General features: G+C 38.3%; 2 protein-coding genes across 4 annotated transcripts in view; one reads left to right on the forward strand and one right to left on the reverse strand.

The window, feature by feature from the left end:
• Positions 1-19850, reverse strand: part of TNKS (tankyrase) — a 148303-nt gene that overhangs the window by 83926 nt on the left and 44527 nt on the right. For all 3 annotated transcript variants that reach the window (XM_036458988.2, XM_036458989.2, XM_036458987.2), the window contains exon 3: positions 18307-18402. In XM_036458988.2, coding sequence (XP_036314881.1) covers positions 18307-18402 — 96 coding nt within the window. The remainder of the gene's footprint in view (positions 1-18306; positions 18403-19850) is intronic.
• On the forward strand, positions 4832-5758 carry LOC118730775 (protein FAM71C-like). Its single transcript, XM_036458990.1, is given in 2 exon segments — positions 4832-5083; positions 5086-5758. Coding segments are annotated over 2 exon segments (810 nt in total). The 5' UTR covers positions 4832-4833; the 3' UTR covers positions 5646-5758.

A 19850-nucleotide genomic window follows, 5' to 3' on the forward strand; every position in this document is an offset into this window, starting at 1 on the left:
TCTAAAGACTTCAACTCACCTTGTTCTCTCTGACTAAAATTTTAGGACATCCCCAACCCATTTCCATCTCTTTCATTGAGTTTACAGAAAATTTTATAATCATTCATTATTTTAAGTGCTCTTTAGTCTTGTAAACTGGGCACCAATTTTACAATATACATACATTAATTTCTCCTGTGAGGCTTTCTATAGATCATCTTCCTACTTTTTTTTCTTAATATATCTTATTGATTTTTAACAGAGAGGAAGAGAGAGAGATAGTTAGAAACATCGATGAAAGAGAATCATTGATCAGCTACCTCTTGCACACCCCCTACTGGGGATGTGCCCCAACCCAGGTACATGCCCTTGACGGGAATTGAATCTGGGACCCTTCAGTCCGCAGGCCTATGCTCTATCCACTGAGCCAAACCGGTTTTTGCTCTTCCTACTTTTTGTCATTCCAAATAATATGCCAATCTCCTTTCTGTTCCAATAGGTTGTAGCACATGTAAAAGAATTTCCTATTTCACATTTTCAAATGTTTCTAAGGACTATCTTTACCTTCATACTTTGGCTAACTCATTAAAAATATAATCTCAGCCCTGGCTAGGTAGCTCAGTTGGTTAGAGTGTCCTCTTTTCTCTTTCTTTCTTTCTTTCTTTTTTTCTTTCTTTCTTTCTTTCTTTCTTTCTTTCTTTCTTTCTTTCTTTCTTTCTTTCTTTCTTTTTAAATATATTTCTTTATTGACTTCAGAGAAGAAGGAGAAGAAAAGAGAGATAGAAACATCAATGATGAGAGAGAATCACTGATGAGTGAGAATCACTGATCAGCTGCTTCCTGCATGCCCCCTACTGGGAATCGAGTCTGTAACCCAGCCATATGCCCTTGGCTGGAATTGAACCTGGGACCCTTCAGTCCACAGACTGATCCTTTTTCCACTGAACCAAGCTGGTTAGGGCAGAGTGTCCTCTTGATAAGCCAAGGTTTCAGTTTCTGTCAGGGCACATACAAGAATCAACCAATGAACAAATAAATAAGTAGGAAAAAAATTGATGTCTGTCTCTCAAATCAATCAATTAAAAAAAAAATCTCAACTTCTGTTTAACCATTTTTGTCTAAAAAGTATCACATAAGGACCTAACGTGAAAAAATATTTGGAATACTCTTTTCCATTTTCTTTTCTTTCAGAAACAAAATATATAAACTATTGTTCAATAACATTCAGTACCATTCCTTCCTTCTGGAAAAAATAAGTATTCATGCAAAATGTATGTGTGTGTGTACATATGTTGAGACATAGACATGGCTGCATGATCGTGGCTATTTTCTTCTCCAAGAGATTAGTAGATCTTTAGTTCTAAAACCTGCCCTAATTCACCAATAATATTTAAGCATAGCATTTGGCCCAAACCATACTTTAAATCAGGGGTGGGGAATGTCCAGCCCACAGGCTGTATAAAGCCTGTGAAATGATTTGGTCTGGCCCTACCAAGGCATTAGGGGGCAGTTAATTAATAAATGTTTAAATGTTTGACCAAATATACCAGGCTAATTTTTAAATTGATAATTTTGTATGGCTCTCAGATATCATAAATATCAAAATGGTCTTAGAAGAAGAAAAAAGAAGGTTCCCACCACTGATTTAAACAATGGAGAGAGTAAGTAGCATTCACATGTGAACTGTAAGGTAAATATTAATATTGTATAAGGAAATATAAAAGGATCAAAGAACCGTCTATGAAGCACTAGTCCTTTAAGCAGCCAGATTTTCCCTAATCCTATATAATAAAAGCCTTATATGCAAATTGTCCCCTCAGGAGGTTATTCAACTGGGAGTTTGCTCACTTGATGTGCACTAACTACCAGAGGCAGCACGGAACATGGTGGATGTTGGTGACGAAGATCTGGCAGCGGGCGGCAGTGGAGGTGCTGCCAGCCCTGATGGACCCCAGTGAGAGTGGAACCACAGTGGGATGGTGGAGCAGGTGAGTGGGTGACGCCAGGTCAAGGTGGGTGTGAGTGGGAACCTGATTGCCCACAGACAGCAACCAGCAGCTGTGGCAGGGGGTGGGGCCACTGTCCAACACCTAGGTGGTGAGGGAGCTGGGTGGGGGCAGCCCCGGCCCTGACCAATCGCCCCGCAGATGGTGACCAACAGTAGTAGCAGGGGGCCCAGCCCCAATCAATCACCCACATGTGGGATGGTGGAACAGTTGAGGGGGTGGCACCAGGCCAAGGAGGGGTGCAAGGTGGGGCTGCAGGGCTGTGAGGCTGGGGGCATGAGCTGGGACTGAGAGGTTGGGGACACAAGCTGGGGCTTGATCTCTGCAGGCCACCCGGAGGGACTCCATCGATACACAAATTCATGCACCAGATCTCTAGTCTATATATATAAAAGCCTAAGTGACCATTATGACCAGTTGAACAAATGGCCAGTTGCTATGTCATGTATTGACCACCAGGGGGCAAATGTTCAACACTGGAGCTGCCCTTGGTGGTCAGTGTGCTCCCTCGGCTGGCCAATCTCCAGCGGTCCCTTTCCCCAGCCCACCAGCCCGAGTGCTGACCAGGCCAAGGGATCCCATCTGTGCACAAATTTGTGCACCAGGCCTCTTGTTAAGAAATAAAAGCCCTGGCCTGTTGGTTCAATTGGTTGGAGCATTGTACCTATACACCAAAAAGTTGGGGCTTTGATTCTAGGAAACATACCCAGGTTTCAGGTTTGATCCCAGGTTGGCATATGTACAGGAGACAATCAACCAATGTTTCTCTCTCACATTGATGTTTCTCTTTCCCTTCCTTTCTCTAAAATCCAATAAACATATCCTCAGGTGAGGATAAAATATAAATAAATAAAATATTGAGACGAACATATGTAAGTTTATATCCTTAAGAGAAAGGAATAAGCAAAACCATAAATTTTAGCATAGTAATACTAAGCACAAAGCATTTAAATAATGCTTCCATTTTTAATTTTCTTTACCTCTATTCCTAGCGAGGCTTCTCTTTTATAAATCATCATTAATATTTCTACTTGGTATGTTTTTGTTTTACAGAGAGTATAAGCAAGTAGTTATTTTCTCTTATTAGTTTTTAAAAATGAAAGAAGACTTATTTTGCAAACAAGTTCACAAAATTTGTTGCTCTTCTGGAAAAAAGGATATTCTCCCATGTCTGTCTATTATTGCCACTGGCATTCTAATAACTTCTTAAAACAAGAGTCATTTTTATGTCCTGTCATAAGCAATATATCATTGACTTTCAGTGCAACAAAGGGTAATAGAATAATAAAAAAAACAACATATGGAAAGCTTAGAACATCAATAGAGAAAAAAGACTCTTTTTCACTCACCTGGGGCCTATTTCCAAACACTGAAGCCCAACACATAAAACTAGAATTATAAAGAACAATGAATTTTTCTACCCAAAGACAAAAACCAGAGGGAAAGAACATAAATAAAAATTGATACACAGAATGTTATTCCTCTTCAGAAAAAAAAAGATACAAACTGGCAAAAATACAGTTCTGATAATCTACAAATCAATAGGCAGCCTATTTGTAAAGCACTTCTTATCCAGCACCGATTTCCTGTCTAATTAATCTTCTAAAACCTAAAAAAAAAAAAAAAAAAAAAAATTCCCACACATAAGATAATATTCAGTCAGTTCAGATAATTAGACATTTTTCATTTTCATTTAAAAAGACTTGAGCATATGACTCACAGCATGTTTCCCCATGCCCAGTCAGGCTAATTCAGAAGACTTTCAATGTCCACATCCACAGTCTAGCAATTCTAAGACTGTATGAGGATGATGCTCAAATGTACAATGTTAAGATGCTCTAAATTACTGACATTCTGGGTAAGCTTCACTCTTTCCCTGAGAAAATACAGTCAGATGCACAAAGCTAAGAAGGCTAATCTGGGAAAAAAAAAAAAAAAAAGCTTCCTGGGAAAAATAATTAGTACCCACCTAATGGCCACTGAGGTAATGCATCCTCATAAAATGATGTGAATTATACTTCCTAAAATCGGAAACATTCAGCTTTTTGTGTTCTTGATTAAAGGAAAGGAACAAAAAGGTACAGATATCATTTGTTTCAAAACAAGCAACAAATTTAATGCCCAGGAGAACAAGATAGAAAACAAGGAGGTTAACAATTATAACAATGTCCTTAAGATGGTGTTAATAAGCTAATTCCTTATAGGAAACAAATAGCAAACAGTATTTCCAGAAATGAATGAAGAAGCCCAATAACTGAAATTCTAAGAAAGCAGTTTATAGAAATCTACAACTAAGTGCAGGCTTGAGAAGATAAGGAGATTCCTAGGAATGCTTTCCTTGTTAATCCTTTAAAGATATTCTTAAATTCAAATTTAGTGACTGAAATTAATATTTCACAGAAATTCTCTGATAACTATTAAGCAAAATCTCAAAAACACATTCAACTCTTATAAAGCCTTAATTATTTGTCACCTATCAGTATCACCTTCATAGATTAATAAAGACAGTTTTCCTGGGGCTGCTAATCGTTTACATTCATTGCCTGTGGTAGCTGCATGAACACAAGTGGCCTTGAAGAAACATACTTGTGTTTCACATAACAAAAGAAGAATTCGGTACTTCCTGCCCCTTTGTAGGGTGGCTGCCTGCGGGAGGATGGTGTCTCTTTCTGGGAGGGCAGGGGAGCAGCTATGAGGATGAGGACACACTGCTGTGTGGGCAGCTGACTGCAGTCACAATGGACAGTGAAGGCGTAAAGGCAGCTCGGGAGGGGTTGCACTTCAGGCTGAGGCAGAGGTTCTGGAGAGGACACGCAGCAGTCTTCCTGAAGGACAGATGAGCAGCAACATGATGCCATGGCAGTGCAGCGCCCCGAGCAGCCTCATGCTGTACATGTCCCATGGCTCCATGGACAAGCTGCAGCAGCAGCTGTGCAAGGGTGAGTTCGCCATGTTCACAAGCATTCCCCTGTTTGAGAGCAACTTCAACCAGATCAGTAAAAGAGAAGTGATTGATGTGCTCAACTGTGTGCAAATGGTCACTGTGGGCATCGTGCACACCAGCCCCAACCTCAAAATACCTGACGTTTTGCTGCTGGCAGTGATGCAGTCGGTGCCAAATATGACCGACACACCCAGGGAAGGGGACTCAAGTCAGTGACGAGCTTGGAGCTGACCAGGCTGCTTCCTTTGAAGATTATAATGTCCATCTACAGTCATGAGAAAAAAAAAGCTCCACTTGAAGCTCGCCACTGGCCACTCTTTTTAGCTACAATTATGCCCCCTTCAGATGCAATAGAAGATGTGTTTGCACACTGGGAAGACCTGATGTTCTTCCTGAGACTGCCAGTGGAGGCTTATAGTGGCACCCATGCCATACCAGCTTGGGATAGGATGGAAATACCTGTGCTGGAGGCAGAGGACAGGAAGAGCCCAGCAGTAAGGTTTTGCATACTCAGAGAGCAACTGAAGGCTCTCGGGCTGCTCTCCTGGGCTGCCCGGATAAACACTCATGTGGAAGGGCTCAAACCAGATGAGCTACTATGTGGAGGCCTTGTCACATTGAGGAGGCCCTATGTGCTTCTGAATATCCGAGGTTCCTTAGATGTCAGCTCCTCTAACCATATACCTGATGCTGTTATGCTGTCAACAGCATCCTAGCATCCTATTTGTTCTGGAACACTTACAAACTACAGTGGACTCAGGCAGTCTGATCTGCTGTAGGGCATTTTTAACTTTGAGAAAACCCTTTCTTTATTTGAGCCATAAACTAATTTTTGTATAATCCGTGGCACTACAGCATGCTTTGCCCACTGGTGCACAATTTGTTAGTAGCTATCAGAATGTAAGATGGACATAATTTCTGCCCAGCAGTCTTCCTTTAGGAATCTGTTTTGTAGAAATGCTAAGACAAGTGTATAAGGTAAAAGTGTGAAGATGTTCACTGGTGAATTGCACTAGTGCTCTTCCTGGCACTGCAACTGTCCAGGCAAAACCTCTGTGTCCCTTGGGGGGTGACATAGGGGCATTTCTGGACTTGGTGACTATTCTAATGCTAAGTTCTTGAAGACAGGTGACAGCCCTTTTTAGTTTCATTTACTTTCTTCTTCCCTGTTTCTTCTATCGACTCAGGCCATAGAGCTACATGGAGATGGTGGCCAAGACCTGCTCAATGTCAGAAGTCTTTCCATAGTCACTGAGGTATCTGAGGCCACCTCTTTTTTTTTTTTTTTTTTTTTTTTTTTTTTTTTTATGCTGATGGGGAAGGAGTCCAACAACCTGCTTCATGCAAATACTCTATGCGTAGGGACACACTGTCTTTCCAATCCCGGCACCGGCAGGGCCTGGCCAGGAAGCATTACTAAGAGCAGCAGCAGTAACACCCACAGGCAATGTGAGTATGGTTGCATAAGAAGAGATGATCAACAGGCCTGTTACAGAGACCTTGGAAGGTCCAGGAGCTGAACCCTTCATCTCAGCCTGGCAGAGTAAAGGAAATATGAGTGAACAGTGTAGGCCAGAGAATCTCGTAACACTAGGCTGAAGCCCTGAGGAAGAGAAAAGAAAAGGAGAACACACCCACCAAAAGGCCCTCTCATTCTGGTGGGAAGTGGGAGGACAAGTCAATCCTAAGATTCCACAAACCACTCAGGGAGGTCAAAAGGAGAAGGACCAGAGCAGCCCAGGAGCCCCAGGACATGGCTCCTCCCACCAGGAATACAACAGCCTCAGCATCCCTCCAAAAGGGTCTAGATCTCAAAAATCAAGATGGAGTTGATTTAGAGCTATTTGCGGGAGGGGGATAATCCAGAGATCTCTGTTCCCTTGTCCCTACCCCATTCTGCAGCTCTCCCAGGTCTAGGAGAGAACAATCTAGCCATTCATGGAACTTATGCATACAGACCAGAATGGATCTCCAATGTTATGATCCAACTACCCATTTTAAAATGGGGAAACTTAACTTTTCTGAAGTGGGTCAATTCTTCCATTTTTTGAAACAAACAAATGCCTGCTATATTTTTTTAAAAAATAAAGAATTTATAAATTGGTCTGATATGGCAATGGCTAGTTTGACTCTGGATAGAGTGTTGGTGTGTGGCACCCTTTGCATCTACAAATCATGAGGGCTTGTGTGAGGCTGAAAAACAGGTTTATCCAGCGTGAGGATAAACACTAGCATTAGGTTATTTGGCTCCACTCCAAGCTTACCCATTCAAAGGCTGTCTGACCTCAAAAGTGATATTTAACTTCTCTGAACTTTAGAGATAATAATCTCTAACCAACAAGGTACTGTAAAGATTCAATTAGTCTCAAGTTCAAGTCAAGTAACCATAATGCACCGTTCCCAAGATCCTTGAGAGCCACCAGGAAGACAACTTGAGAACAGATTCTGGAACCAGATGAGTTGGTCGCTTCAGAGCCCCTCTGGGGCATTATGGAATGTCAACCAAAGATCACTGGCGCCAACAGGAGTCACCCAAGTTGGGGTGCAGTGAAGAAGGAAAGTTTAGTACAAAGAGCTTGAGGACAATACAGTATGGCTGTGAAAACAGCACTTTTGTGGAACAGCTGGATAACACTATGTTGCTGCTGTGAAAATAGCAAGGCCCTCAGGGCCCAGGCACCTCTTCAGCTAGCCAGCTCCACTCTATTTCATCCACTCCATTTGGCCCCCTCCCAATCTAGGCCCCTCTATTTTTTTTAACTGAATTTATTGGGGATGACTTGGTTTTTAAAATTACATAGGTTTCAGGGGCACAATTCTATAATATATCATCTGTGTAGTGAGTGTATTGTGTGCTTACATCCCAAGTCACATCTCCTTCCATCAACATTTATCCTCCTTTTACCCTCTCCTACCTCCCCCATCCCGCTTTCCTTCTGGTAATACTGTTGTTTGTCTATGAGATTTGGGGGTTGTTGTTTTGTGTTTTTTTGCTTAACCCTTTCATCTTTTCTATCTACTCCCTTTCCACCTCTCCCTTGACAGCTGTCAGTCTTCTCTGAACTATGAGTCTGTTTCTATTTTATGTTTATTTTGTTCATTAGATTCCACATATAGTGAAATCATATAGTATTTGTCTTTGACTGCTTATTTCATTCAGCATAATACTCTCCAGGTCCATCTAAGCTGTTGCAAAGGGGAAAATTTCCTTTTTTTTTTTTTCCGCCCCCACAGTGAGTACTATTCATTCCATTCAGCTAGGAAACTCCACTCCTCTGCCCAGCTCAGTGCTACTCTATGCTAATCTGTTCCACTCTGCTCTGGTGAGATGTCTTTGGTCTTTCAGCTCCAGCTGGGGAAAAGTAGCCTTCAGTTTTTGTTCTTCGTGGAAAGTATATGTATTCTATTGATACATGCAGATGGTTCATTTGTTTCTGTCTGCATTCAAATTTTATCCTTGATGTAATTTTGTGTTTTTAAATTTGTAAAACATTAACATACTTCTCGAGTTAAAATTATAACCACGCCGAAACTGGTTTGGCTCAGTGGTAGAGCGTAGGTCTGCGGACTGAAAGGTCCCAAGTTTGATTCCGGCCAAGGGCATGTACATTGGTCGCGGGTGCATCCCCGGTAGGGGGTGTGCCAGAGGCAGCTGGTCGATGTTTCTCTCTCATCGACGTTTCTAGCTCTCTATCTCTCTCCCTTCCTCTCTGTAAAAAAATCAATAAAATATTAAATAAATAAATAAATAAAATTTTCATTAAAAAAATTATATTGTATATTCTAAAACAAAATGCAATGAATAAACTAAAGTTGCTAGTTTATAGGGGAAAATGACTCCTGCTCTCAGGTATACACTAATAAGTTACTATGCTTCACAAATAAAGTTGGATAAATCAATTTATTACCCAATTAGTTAATTTTATTATGATAATATGATGATAAATCATGCCAGTATTTTAATGAGTTAAATTTTAAGAACAATCTTTAAGCTAAGAAATTAGTGAGACATTATATTGGATTGGGTTTAAGCTCCAAGTTTTTGGGTCAGTCCAATTTTTTAAATATGAGTTATACTACATCCTTCTCAATGAATGATTAGGTAAAAAAAAGTTCTGATCTATATCTATAAGAACTCTGGTTCTGGTTCAAATCCCAATAATTTCTCTTAATGACTGTGTGAACTTGTAAAAGTAACTTAATATCTGCAGCTGCAAAAAATGGTACAATGACAATATCTTTCTCCTAGTGTTGTTGTAAGGATTCAATACCCTTAGAACAGTGCTTGGCTCACTGAAGCACTCAGGAGCTGTCAGTTATTATTATTTTTATTTTATTATTTTATATTTTACATAAAGCTGACTTCTAAAAGAAGTGTTAGCTTGCTATAAGTATTATCTAAAAAGCAATTCAATAAAAACTACTAAACAGCCCAGCCAGTATGGCTCCGTGGTTGAGTGTCTACTTATAAACCAGGAAGTCACAGTTCGATTCCCAGTCAGGGCAAATGCGGGCTTGATCCTCAGTATGGCATGCACTGTGCAGGAGGCAGCCAATCAATGATTCTCTCTTATCATTGACTAGAAGCCTAGTGCATGAAATTTGTGCATGGGAGAGAGCCCTCAGTCCAGCCTGCACCTTCTCGCAATCCGGGCCTACTGGCTCCTAATGGCTCGCCTGCCTGCTTGCCTGATTGCCCCTAACCACTCTGCCTGCCTGCCTGATCACCCCTAACCACTCTGCCTGCCTACCTGATCACTCCTAACTACCGCTGCCTCAGTCCCTGCCACCACAGCTTCGTACGGAACTATGTTTGGAGGGTTGCTCGGCTGTCCGGTCTAATTAGCATATTACGCTTTTATTATTATAGATGTTTCTATCTATCTCTCTCTCACTCCCTTCCCCTCTGAAATCAATAAAAAACAAATACAAACACACACACCAAAAAAAACAGTTACTAAACAAATTAAATAGGTGCTAATTTAATGTGACTTAGTCCTATATAGTCTTTTTTTAAAAAGTACTAATTTTTTATTCCATTTCTAAATTATTTTCCTATTTTTAAGGTTTCAAAAAGTGTTTCAATAACTTTTGATAATAAAAACCTTAGATTTTTCTATTCATGCCCAAAATTATAGACTGATCAAACCATTAATAAAATTTTAACAGTTAGGGGATTAACATTTGCAATCTATCTTTAAAATTAGTATTCACACTATTTTATTGCAATGACAAGGTTTAACTTTCATGCCTAGCACTAAATGGAATTTTTAAAAGGGAATTCATGTTAATATAGTAATAATTTTCCCCTGTTAAAACTTAGATGAATAGATGTACAGCTTTTCTTAAAAACTAAGGTATTACCTCTTATGATTTTTTTTTTTCCCCTAGGAAGGATGTTGTACTTTTAGGCTTCCTAATAACTGATAAACAATAATTTCTAACGTTAAAATTTAGAATATGAGAAATCTGTGTGTAATCACGTAGGCTAATAGTAAAAATACACTATACGTGATATGAAATATGCTACACTGTAGTATAGCTAATGTGCAAAATAATGCATTCATGACTAAAGAAAAGAGTAAAAAATAGGCCCTGGTTAGAAATTTGGAAGTCTGATGTGACAGCTGCAGGAAGTTTGATCCATTCAGAATTGAAATGTTCTCAATCAAAAGAGATACCCAAGAAATCTAGTGATAAAAGGCTCAGTACATAACTCACCCATCATACCAATTAAAAAATATTTTTAGGGAAAAAGGAAGGTGGCTGCCAATGAGAAGGCAAGCTGCAAGATTGTGTGTGAGTGAGAGAATGAAAGGAGAGTGTGTGGACGTACAGGAAGTGTCTATTTGTGAGTGAGGGACAGGTATACTCCAAGGGACTGCTGGGGACTGCCAGACCAGGCTCCCTTGACCGGGCAGCCTCACTACTGCTGAAATCTCTCTTGAAGCAACCAGCTCTGCCACAGAGACTGAGCCATCTTGAAGGGGAGAGTGGCTGTGATCGGAAGTCTAGCCTTACCATCAATCAGAAAGAATCAGATACCTCCCGGGACCCTACAGCAACAACATCCAGGAACCAGCAGCGAACCCACAAACACCGGGGACTCATGCAGTGCGAATACGTGGAATCAGACGAGCTCTGCACCTCCTCAGGGAAAGGTCAGATTTCTCAGAGAAAGGTGAGGTCTGCAATCCAGGTGGAAGGGGGTCCACAGGGCTGCTGACAGAAGGAACTCTAGAAATCAACCCATAGCTGGGCTGGGCATAAAAAGGCAGCCTGAAATTTTACCAGTATACCGGCTGCACTGTGCCAGGGGAAAAAGATGTGCACAGAGACATGAGCAGAGAAGCGCGCAATGCTCTGGCAAAAAAAATGTGAGTTCGCACACTTACTCTGGCTCTTTTTCTCTTTAAATCATTGCTTTTGATCACCCTATTAAACACACTCTCAGAGACAACAGGAGGAAGTTGTTTTTGTGTAACCTAGGGATCAGAGTGGGGAGAAACAATCAGAAAACCAGCTCTAGGGCAGTCCACACCCCCAAATCAGTATTAAGTGCAGCAGAAAAAACAAATTCTAAATACTGGGTAAAGAGGACTTATAACTCCGATGTCAATACAGAAACACTGCCACTAAGGTATTGAATCACAAACTGACACTTGTGTAAATACAACCACAGGCAGGCTGAGTAACAAAGAAATACTGCCTGCTTGAAAACAAGATTGTGGCGTACACCACAGAGGAGCTGTGGAATGCAGGGAATTTCAATACTGTCCTTACTACCTGACAGGAAACAGGCATACCAAACAGAACAGTAGAGGAATGAATGACCTCACTACTGCACATTATTTTTTATCTTTTACTTAAGAAACTAATTTTTTTCTTTTCTTCTCAATTGATTTTACCTTTTTCATTATTATATTTTTATTTTTAATCAGTATTATTACTACTGCTATTTCTACTTTTTTAAAACGTTTAGTTTTAATTTTATTTTATTTTGGGATTAGAGTTCTACATCCTATTCTCATTTTCCTCAGCATCATTTTACTCTATCTCATCTTTACCTTTATGTCAACATTCTCTTCCTCACTTTTCCCCTTTTGTTTTCCTGTTTCTCTTACTCTAATCCTGCTTTAGGTTTTCCCAATTCCTTCTTTTTACCGTTAAAAATTCATCCTACTTATATTATCTAATTTCTGATTCCCTGCTGCAAGTTCATACACACTTCTCTCTTCCCTTTCTTCACTACCAAAGTTTTTTCTCTCCTTCTCCCCCCCACCCCGTTTTTCTTGGGTTGTTTGTATGATTGTTTCTCTCTTTTGTTTTTTGGCTTCTGTTTTTCTTCTCGCTTATTATTAGTTGTTGTTTGTAGTTTGCATTCATATCTAGGTGTTAGTTGTTTGCACTTTTTTTGATTACCATATTTTTCGGACCATAAGACGCTCCGGACCATAAGACGCAACAGTTTTTAGAGAAGGGAAATGAAGAAGGGAAATGAAAAAGATTCTGAAACAAATAGTGTCCTAAAATATTTTATGTGCATTAAAACCCAACATCACAGTCATAAACACATGTAATCAGCCCTGTAAAGTAAACAGCAGCATTTAGAACCATTTTAGAGCCGGGCAAGCACACAGAGACCACATAGAGCCAGGCAAGTAAAAAAACTTTTTTTTTAAAGTATATGTGTAGGCTATATTTGGACCATAAGACGCAGGGACTTCCCCCCCCCCCCCACTTCTGGGGGGAAAAAAGTGCGTCTTATGGTCTGAAAAATACGGTAGTTGTTGTTCTATTGGAGTTTTCTCCCCATATAAGTAGTTTTTCAGCCTTCTTTTTTATTCTTTCTTTCCTATCTTACTTTTTTCCTTTTCTAAATATCATTTTTGCACTTTTTTTTTTTTTAATCCCCTAATTCTCTTTTCTCTGGTGGCCACATTTATTTGGGGTTATTAGTATCATGAATACATTTGTGTTCAATGCCTTGTGCATTGTGCCTTGTTGTGTTGTATTTTGTGTCATTAAGTCAATGCAGGAGAAAGAGAGCTACGTAACTAAACACCTGGAGAGGAGAGATCCAGGGGAGATAAAAAAAAAAAGAAAGAAAAAAGAAACAGCCCCTATATGAAAGAAAAGGAGGCACAACCAGAAAAGTAAATGAAATGGAGGCAAGTAATATGTCAGAGAAAGAATCCAGAGAAATGGTCATGAGGTTGCTAAAAAGGATGGAAGACAAATTCAACAATATGTGTAAGAACCAAGAGGAAATGAAGAACCAAGAGAAATGAAAAATGACATCACTGCAATAAAGAACTCAATAGAAAGCATCAACAGTAGGCTAGAAGGAACAGAGGACCTCATCAGTGAGCTAGAAGACAAGGTAAAGAAAAAAAATACTCAAGCAGAGCAGCATCTAGGGGGGGAGAAGCTTTAAAAAAAAAAAGAGGAGAGCCTAAAGGAGATTTGGGACACAATGAAACAAAACAACATCCGCATAATAGGAGTACCCAGTATTTAGAAGGAGAGGAAACTGAGCAAGGAATAAAAAACTAGTTTAAAGAAATAATGACAGAAAACTTTTCTAATATAGGAAAGAAAAAACTCACACAAGTCCAAGAAGCTCACAGAGTCCCAAACAAAATGAACCCCAAAAGACCTGTGCCAAGGCACATTATAATTAAATTGGCAAACACCAACGACAAAGTAAGAATCTTAAAAGCGGCCAGAGAGAGACAGAAGCTTATCTACAAAGGATCCCCCAACAGACAAGTGAATTGATTTCTCAACAGAAACACATCAGGCAGAAGGGAATGGAATGAAATATACAAACTCATGCAAAGGAATTGTCTGAATCAAAGAGTACTGTACTTAGCAAGGCTATCAATAAAAATTAAGGGTGAAATCAGAAACATCACAGGCAAAAAAGGACTAAGAGAGTTTATCACCACCAAAGCAGCAATGCAGAAAATGCTAAAGGGTCTGTTGTAAAAAGAAGAAATAGAAAGTAAAGAAGAAACACAGGTATAAAAAATAAAAATGATGATAAATAAGTACCTATCCTATATAATATTGAGGTAATATGCAAATCGACCCTCACGTCCTTGCACAAGATGGCCGCTCCCATGTGGTCAAAGATGGCTGAAAGGGGGGGCATTTGGGGGCAACTTTGCCTGCAGGGGAGGGAGGGAAGTTAGGAGGGACCATGTCTGGATTGTGGAATCAGGTCTAAACCGGCAGTCACACATCCCCCAAGGTGTCCCAGATTGGAGAGGATGCAGGCTGGGATGAGGTCTCTCTGGTCCCCCCATACCCAGTGCACCAATTTCGTGCACTGGGCCTCTAATTAATAATAAATTTAAATGTAAATGGATTAAATGCCCCATTCAAAAGATATAGGGTAGCCAAGTGGATAAGAAAACATGACCCATATACTTGCTGTCTCCAGGAAACCCAACTCAGAAGAAAGGACTCTCACATACTTATGAAGGGCTGGGAAAAGGTATTTCAGGCGAATGGAAATGAAAAAAAAAGCTGGGGTAGCAATACCTATATCTGACAAATTAGATTTCAAAGTGAAGGACATAATAAGATAAGGAAAGCCACTTTATAATACTAAAGGGAGCAATCCAACAAGAAGATAGAAAACTCTGGTAAACATATACACACACCCAATACAGGAGCACCCAAATACATTTTTAAAAAATTAAAAAAAATAATAAAAGAAAACCCAAAAAACAACTTCTGTAGGATATCAAGGGAGAGATTAACATCAATACAGTCATAGTAGGGACTTTAATACTCCACTATCACCATTGGACAAATCCTCTAAACAAAAAATCAGCAAAGAAACATTAATCCTAAATGACTCACTAGATCAGATGGAATTAATTGACATCTTCAGAACATTTCACCCCAAAGCCACAGAATTTACATACTTCTCAAGTGCACATGGGTCATTTTCAAAAATAAACCATATGTTGTGACACAAAGTTTCTTCAAATTCAAGAAAATAGAAATCATATTAAGCATCTTCTGAGATCACAATGACATAAAACTAGAAATCAACTACAATAAAAACAATTTTAAAAAAATCAAACATCTGGAGGCTAAATAGTATGCTATTAAACAATGACTGGGTTACCAGAGAGATCAAAGAAGATATAAAAAGCATCATGGCAACAAATGACAATGAAAACACAACAATCCAAAAACTATGGGACATAGTAAAAGCAGTCTTGAGAGAGTAGTTCATAGCTCTTACAGGACTTCCTCAAAAAACAAGAAACAATGGTAATAAATTATCTAACACTACAACTCAAAGAGTTAGAAAGAGAGCAACAAGAAAAGCCCAGCATAAGCAAAAGAAAGGCAACAATAAAGATCAGAGAGGAGATAAATGCCAGAGATAGATAGATAAATAAATAAATAAATAAATAAATAAATAAAAAATACAAAGGATCAACAAAACCAAGAGCTGGTTCTTTGAGAGGATAAACAAGATTGATGAATCTCTAGCCAGGCTCAGCAAAAAACAGAGAGAGAGACCAAATAAACAAAACCAGAAATGAAAGAGGTGAAGTAATATTGATCCCACAGAAATACAAATAATTATGAAAAAATACTATGAACAACTCTATTCCAACAAAGTGGACAACCTAGATGAAATGGACATATTCTTAGAAAAATACAAGCTCCTAAAACTCAACCAAGAAGAATAAAAAAACCTGAATAGGTTGATAACTACCAAAGAAATTAAAACATCAATCATAAATCTTCCAGTAAACAAAAGTTCTGATCCGGAAGTTCTACCAAGCATTCAAAGAAAACCTAAAACCTATCCTCCTCAGAATATTCAAAAAAATTCAAGAGGAAGGTATACTTTCAAGCTCTTTCTATGAAGCCAGAATTACCCTACTCCCAAAACCAGATAAAGACACCACAAAAAAGAGAACAGGTCAATATCCTTGATGAACATAAATGCTAAAATACTCAACAAAATTCTAGCAAACTGGATTCAGTAATACATTAGAAAGATCATACACCATGATCAAATGGGATTTATTCCAGGGATGCAAGGATGGTACAATATCCACAAATCAATAAATGTAATACATTACATAAACAAATTAAGAGACAAAAATCACATAATCATATCAATTGATGCATAAAAAGCATTTGACAAAATCCAACACCCTTTCTAGATAAAAAACAACAACAACTCTCAGCAAAGTGGGAATAGATGGATAATACCTCAACATAATAAAAGCCCCATATGACAAACCTACAGCCAACACCATACAAACTTACAGCATCTAGTCTCTAATAACTCTGTCATTCCTTTCAAAAGATTCCCTTTTATCAATGCTTAATCTTTTCAATTTAGCTTCAGAAATATAATAGTACTTCCACTATAATTCCAAAGAATTGCTTAGAAAAGAACCTGCATGGGCAAAAATACATATGGAAATACATTTCACTTGTGTTATTTCATTATATTATATAACATGAATGTGTAAATATCATTAGCTTATATTTTCCACAAATTACTATTACCAGAATGTTCTAGAATGTTTTTTAAATCATAACTGAAAAGTTGTATGTCATTTCCAAAAAAGTAAATATTCTTGAAAAGAATAATTAATAAACAGTATAATGACCAAGAAGAATGAATATCATCCTAATCTAAACAAGATGCAATAATAGATGCTTTTCCAATCAAGTCTAACAAATAGATACAGTATCTGTTCTCCAGGAATCTTTAGTCTCCGTGACGTATTATGTCACAGCTCTTTCCCAAACTTAAACAGCCAAGATGATCTCACCTAAAATTCATTCCAAATTAGGAGGTAGCTTCTTCTTGTTAATTAACTTATATTTAAAACCTTTTCTTAGAAAAATGTAAGTGGATCTAAAAGCAGTATTGCATTAAATGATTCAAACAAATGGACAAGACAGGTGTTGAGGGCTGAAGAGAAAAAAGGTCATAAGGAGGACACTCAGATATAGAGACAGCCATGGTCAGCATTTATAATCTACCTCCATTACTCTGAACCATATTTCTCCCTCCGTCAGAGACCAATCCAAAGCTGCGATTGTTGCCAGGGCATTGTTAAAAGAAGACAGTGAAAGGCTGCAGAGCCTAAGCAAGCCTGAGGCTATATATTTTAATTTCATTATTTAAAATTTTATAATTATACTTAATTTCTTATCTACGCTGGTTTAAAATAGCTTTATTTCTCTAGTGTATGTTATCTTGATTCAGTATCCCAATCAACTAACCTTTTAATTGAGAAAAATCATATTACTCTGATTTAGCAGAGATTATATTAATTTTAGCACAGTGGGAAGTAATCTTCTATACAGAATAATTAACCAGAATTCCGCATATTTTAAAAGCTTTCTGTATATAAATGTTTTCCATTCACCTCAGAATCTTTGTTAAAAATGCACAGCGTGACACCAAACTTAAAAGTGAACAAACGATTTATTTTCTTCAAATATGGGCAAATGTAAAGGAAGCAAAAACTCATTTACTTTCACACAAGCACTTACAACAATACTCTTAGCAATGCAGTGACAAAGAGGCTCCAAATTACAAAGGTCAGTTAAGTAAAAGAAGGCAAAGGCAGCAAAACTCAGATGTTAAGAATAAAAACAAAAATAGATCCAATGCAGTATTTTGAGAAATGAAGATCAATGAAAACAGTTGCTCAATGCCATATAACTTAGAGCATTATTTTCTATACTAATTATGAGATATCCTTTCCTCTTTGCTGCTTCTTGACATTTGTCTTAATTAAATCAATAGTGAAGCCAAAAATTTTCATTATCTGAAGTAAAATGGACAAGTTAAAAAAGTAGTTAGGTAACATGATAAAGTGAGAAGATACAACAAAAATATAAGCAGAGTGGCAAGGAAAAAGCAGCATATTTTATTTAACTATTGATCTAAGTAAATACGGTAGCAGGTTGTCTTTCCAATCAAAACTACTTTATAAAATAATACAAATGCCCTTGTTTGCTCCATAGTAAAGGACTTCAAAAGAGTCAACTAGAAGATGAGGTTACAAGAAAATTACGATCTAAACAATAAAAAATGACTACAACATTAGTGAATGATATGTTACCATTCAATGCCATAATTCTCAGAAATTCTAACTAGAATAAACAATCCTATTGCTTAATGCTTGTAAGAGCAGGCATAGCAATTAATGAGACTGTTAACATACCAAATCAATAATGAAGTAGAGATAATGGCACATATTTTTGTTGAGCTTAATCAGTAGAAACAAAATAAAATTCAGTGCATAAAGACTTTCTAAAATCAAGCCAATAACATAGATGAACTAATTCGGTAGCTCTCGGTTTTCTTACCTGTAAGAACAGCTTTTGCTGAAGGATCTGCCAGGTCCAGGGCTGATTTCCCATCAGTGTTCCGAATGTTTGGATCTGCTCCGTGCTGCAGCAGCACTGTGCAGGGAAAGCAGAAACAGTATCTTACCTCAGGGATACAAAGATTATTTACCGGTAAGTGTCGTCTCGGCATGGTGTGGGCATACACATACATTGCACAATTTTTTTTCTTTTTTAAGAGAAAAAAAAAGAAAAAGAATGGGGGAAAAAGCACTGCAGCAAAGGATCCTCTCTACAGTAAAGCAAAGTTGGCAACTTATGGTACAGTATTATCACATGACTTAACATCATAAACATGAAACCAGAAAAATCTTGCAACAGACAGTTTGGGTTTGCCTCCTTCTGGCAGCAGGATGGGGAGCTGTGTGCTCACTGCCTCACACTGTGCAATACGCTAACAGTGAACCTGCCCTATCTTTACTTTCACTGTGGCTGCTTGTTGCTGTTGCTGCTGCTGCTTTACTGCTGAATTTCCTAACACTTCCTCTTCTCAGAAGAGTTGTAATACTGTGCAAGCCTTTTAGTGGCTCACCGCTTACATATGAATCGCTCACCCTAACATACTGGCTTGCTTCCAAGAAGTTTCACAGACATAGTAATGCATGCAACTCTGGTCCCCTTCAGTCAAGCTGCAAAAAAACAAACTGCTTTCCACATTAATTCTTTCTACCAAAATTTTTTAGAAACAGAAACTCAATCACTATAATATATGCTAAGGAATAAAATGTGGGACATGCTGTACTGGTTAGAAAGTAGCTATAGAAATTGCTTAGATAGTGGGGGCTCCCAAAAGACAATCAATGTTTAAGTAAAAACCAGATATAAAAATGTGTTAACCTCAAACATTTCTTAACTACCTGTACATCTGGTATGTGGGGCCGGGGAGAAGACCCAACCAATGGTTAAACTAATAAATATATTAATTATTTTATTCTCATTTACGTTATTTTTCATTAAGCAAGAACATAATTATTGTTTACAAATTGACTTAAAAGTAGAATAAAATAGCAAGTAACACAATATCAAACTGTAGTTACTTTCATCATAATGAGTAAGCTATCTCAGCAATAATTTTTTATTTTATTTTAGAAAAAAACAAAACAAAATCAAGATTCAGCTTTTAAAGGGTCCTTATCATGAAGCGGCTCGTGTATCAAATGTAAAGCTGACAGCTATCGCTATATCTTTATAGCAATATATTGTTGAGTGATCACATACAAAGGTAGGAAAACAAAGAATTAACATCTACCATGAAAAGCAGTTTTTTACTGCATACATCAAGAAATAGCTGGTTTGCCTCAGTGGATAGAGCGTTGGCCTGCGGATTGAAAGGTCCTGGGTACAATTCTGGTCAATGGCACATGCCTGGCTTGCAGGCTCGATCCCCAGTAGGGGACATGCAAGAGGCAGTCGATAAATGATTCTCTCTCATCACTGATGTTTCTATCTATCTATCTCTCTCCCTCCCTCTCAGAAATCAATAAAAATATATTAAAAAAAGAAAT

This window comes from Pipistrellus kuhlii, unplaced genomic scaffold, assembly GCF_014108245.1.
Source record: "Pipistrellus kuhlii isolate mPipKuh1 unplaced genomic scaffold, mPipKuh1.p scaffold_m20_p_3, whole genome shotgun sequence".
NCBI classification, from domain to species: Eukaryota; Metazoa; Chordata; class Mammalia; order Chiroptera; family Vespertilionidae; genus Pipistrellus; species Pipistrellus kuhlii.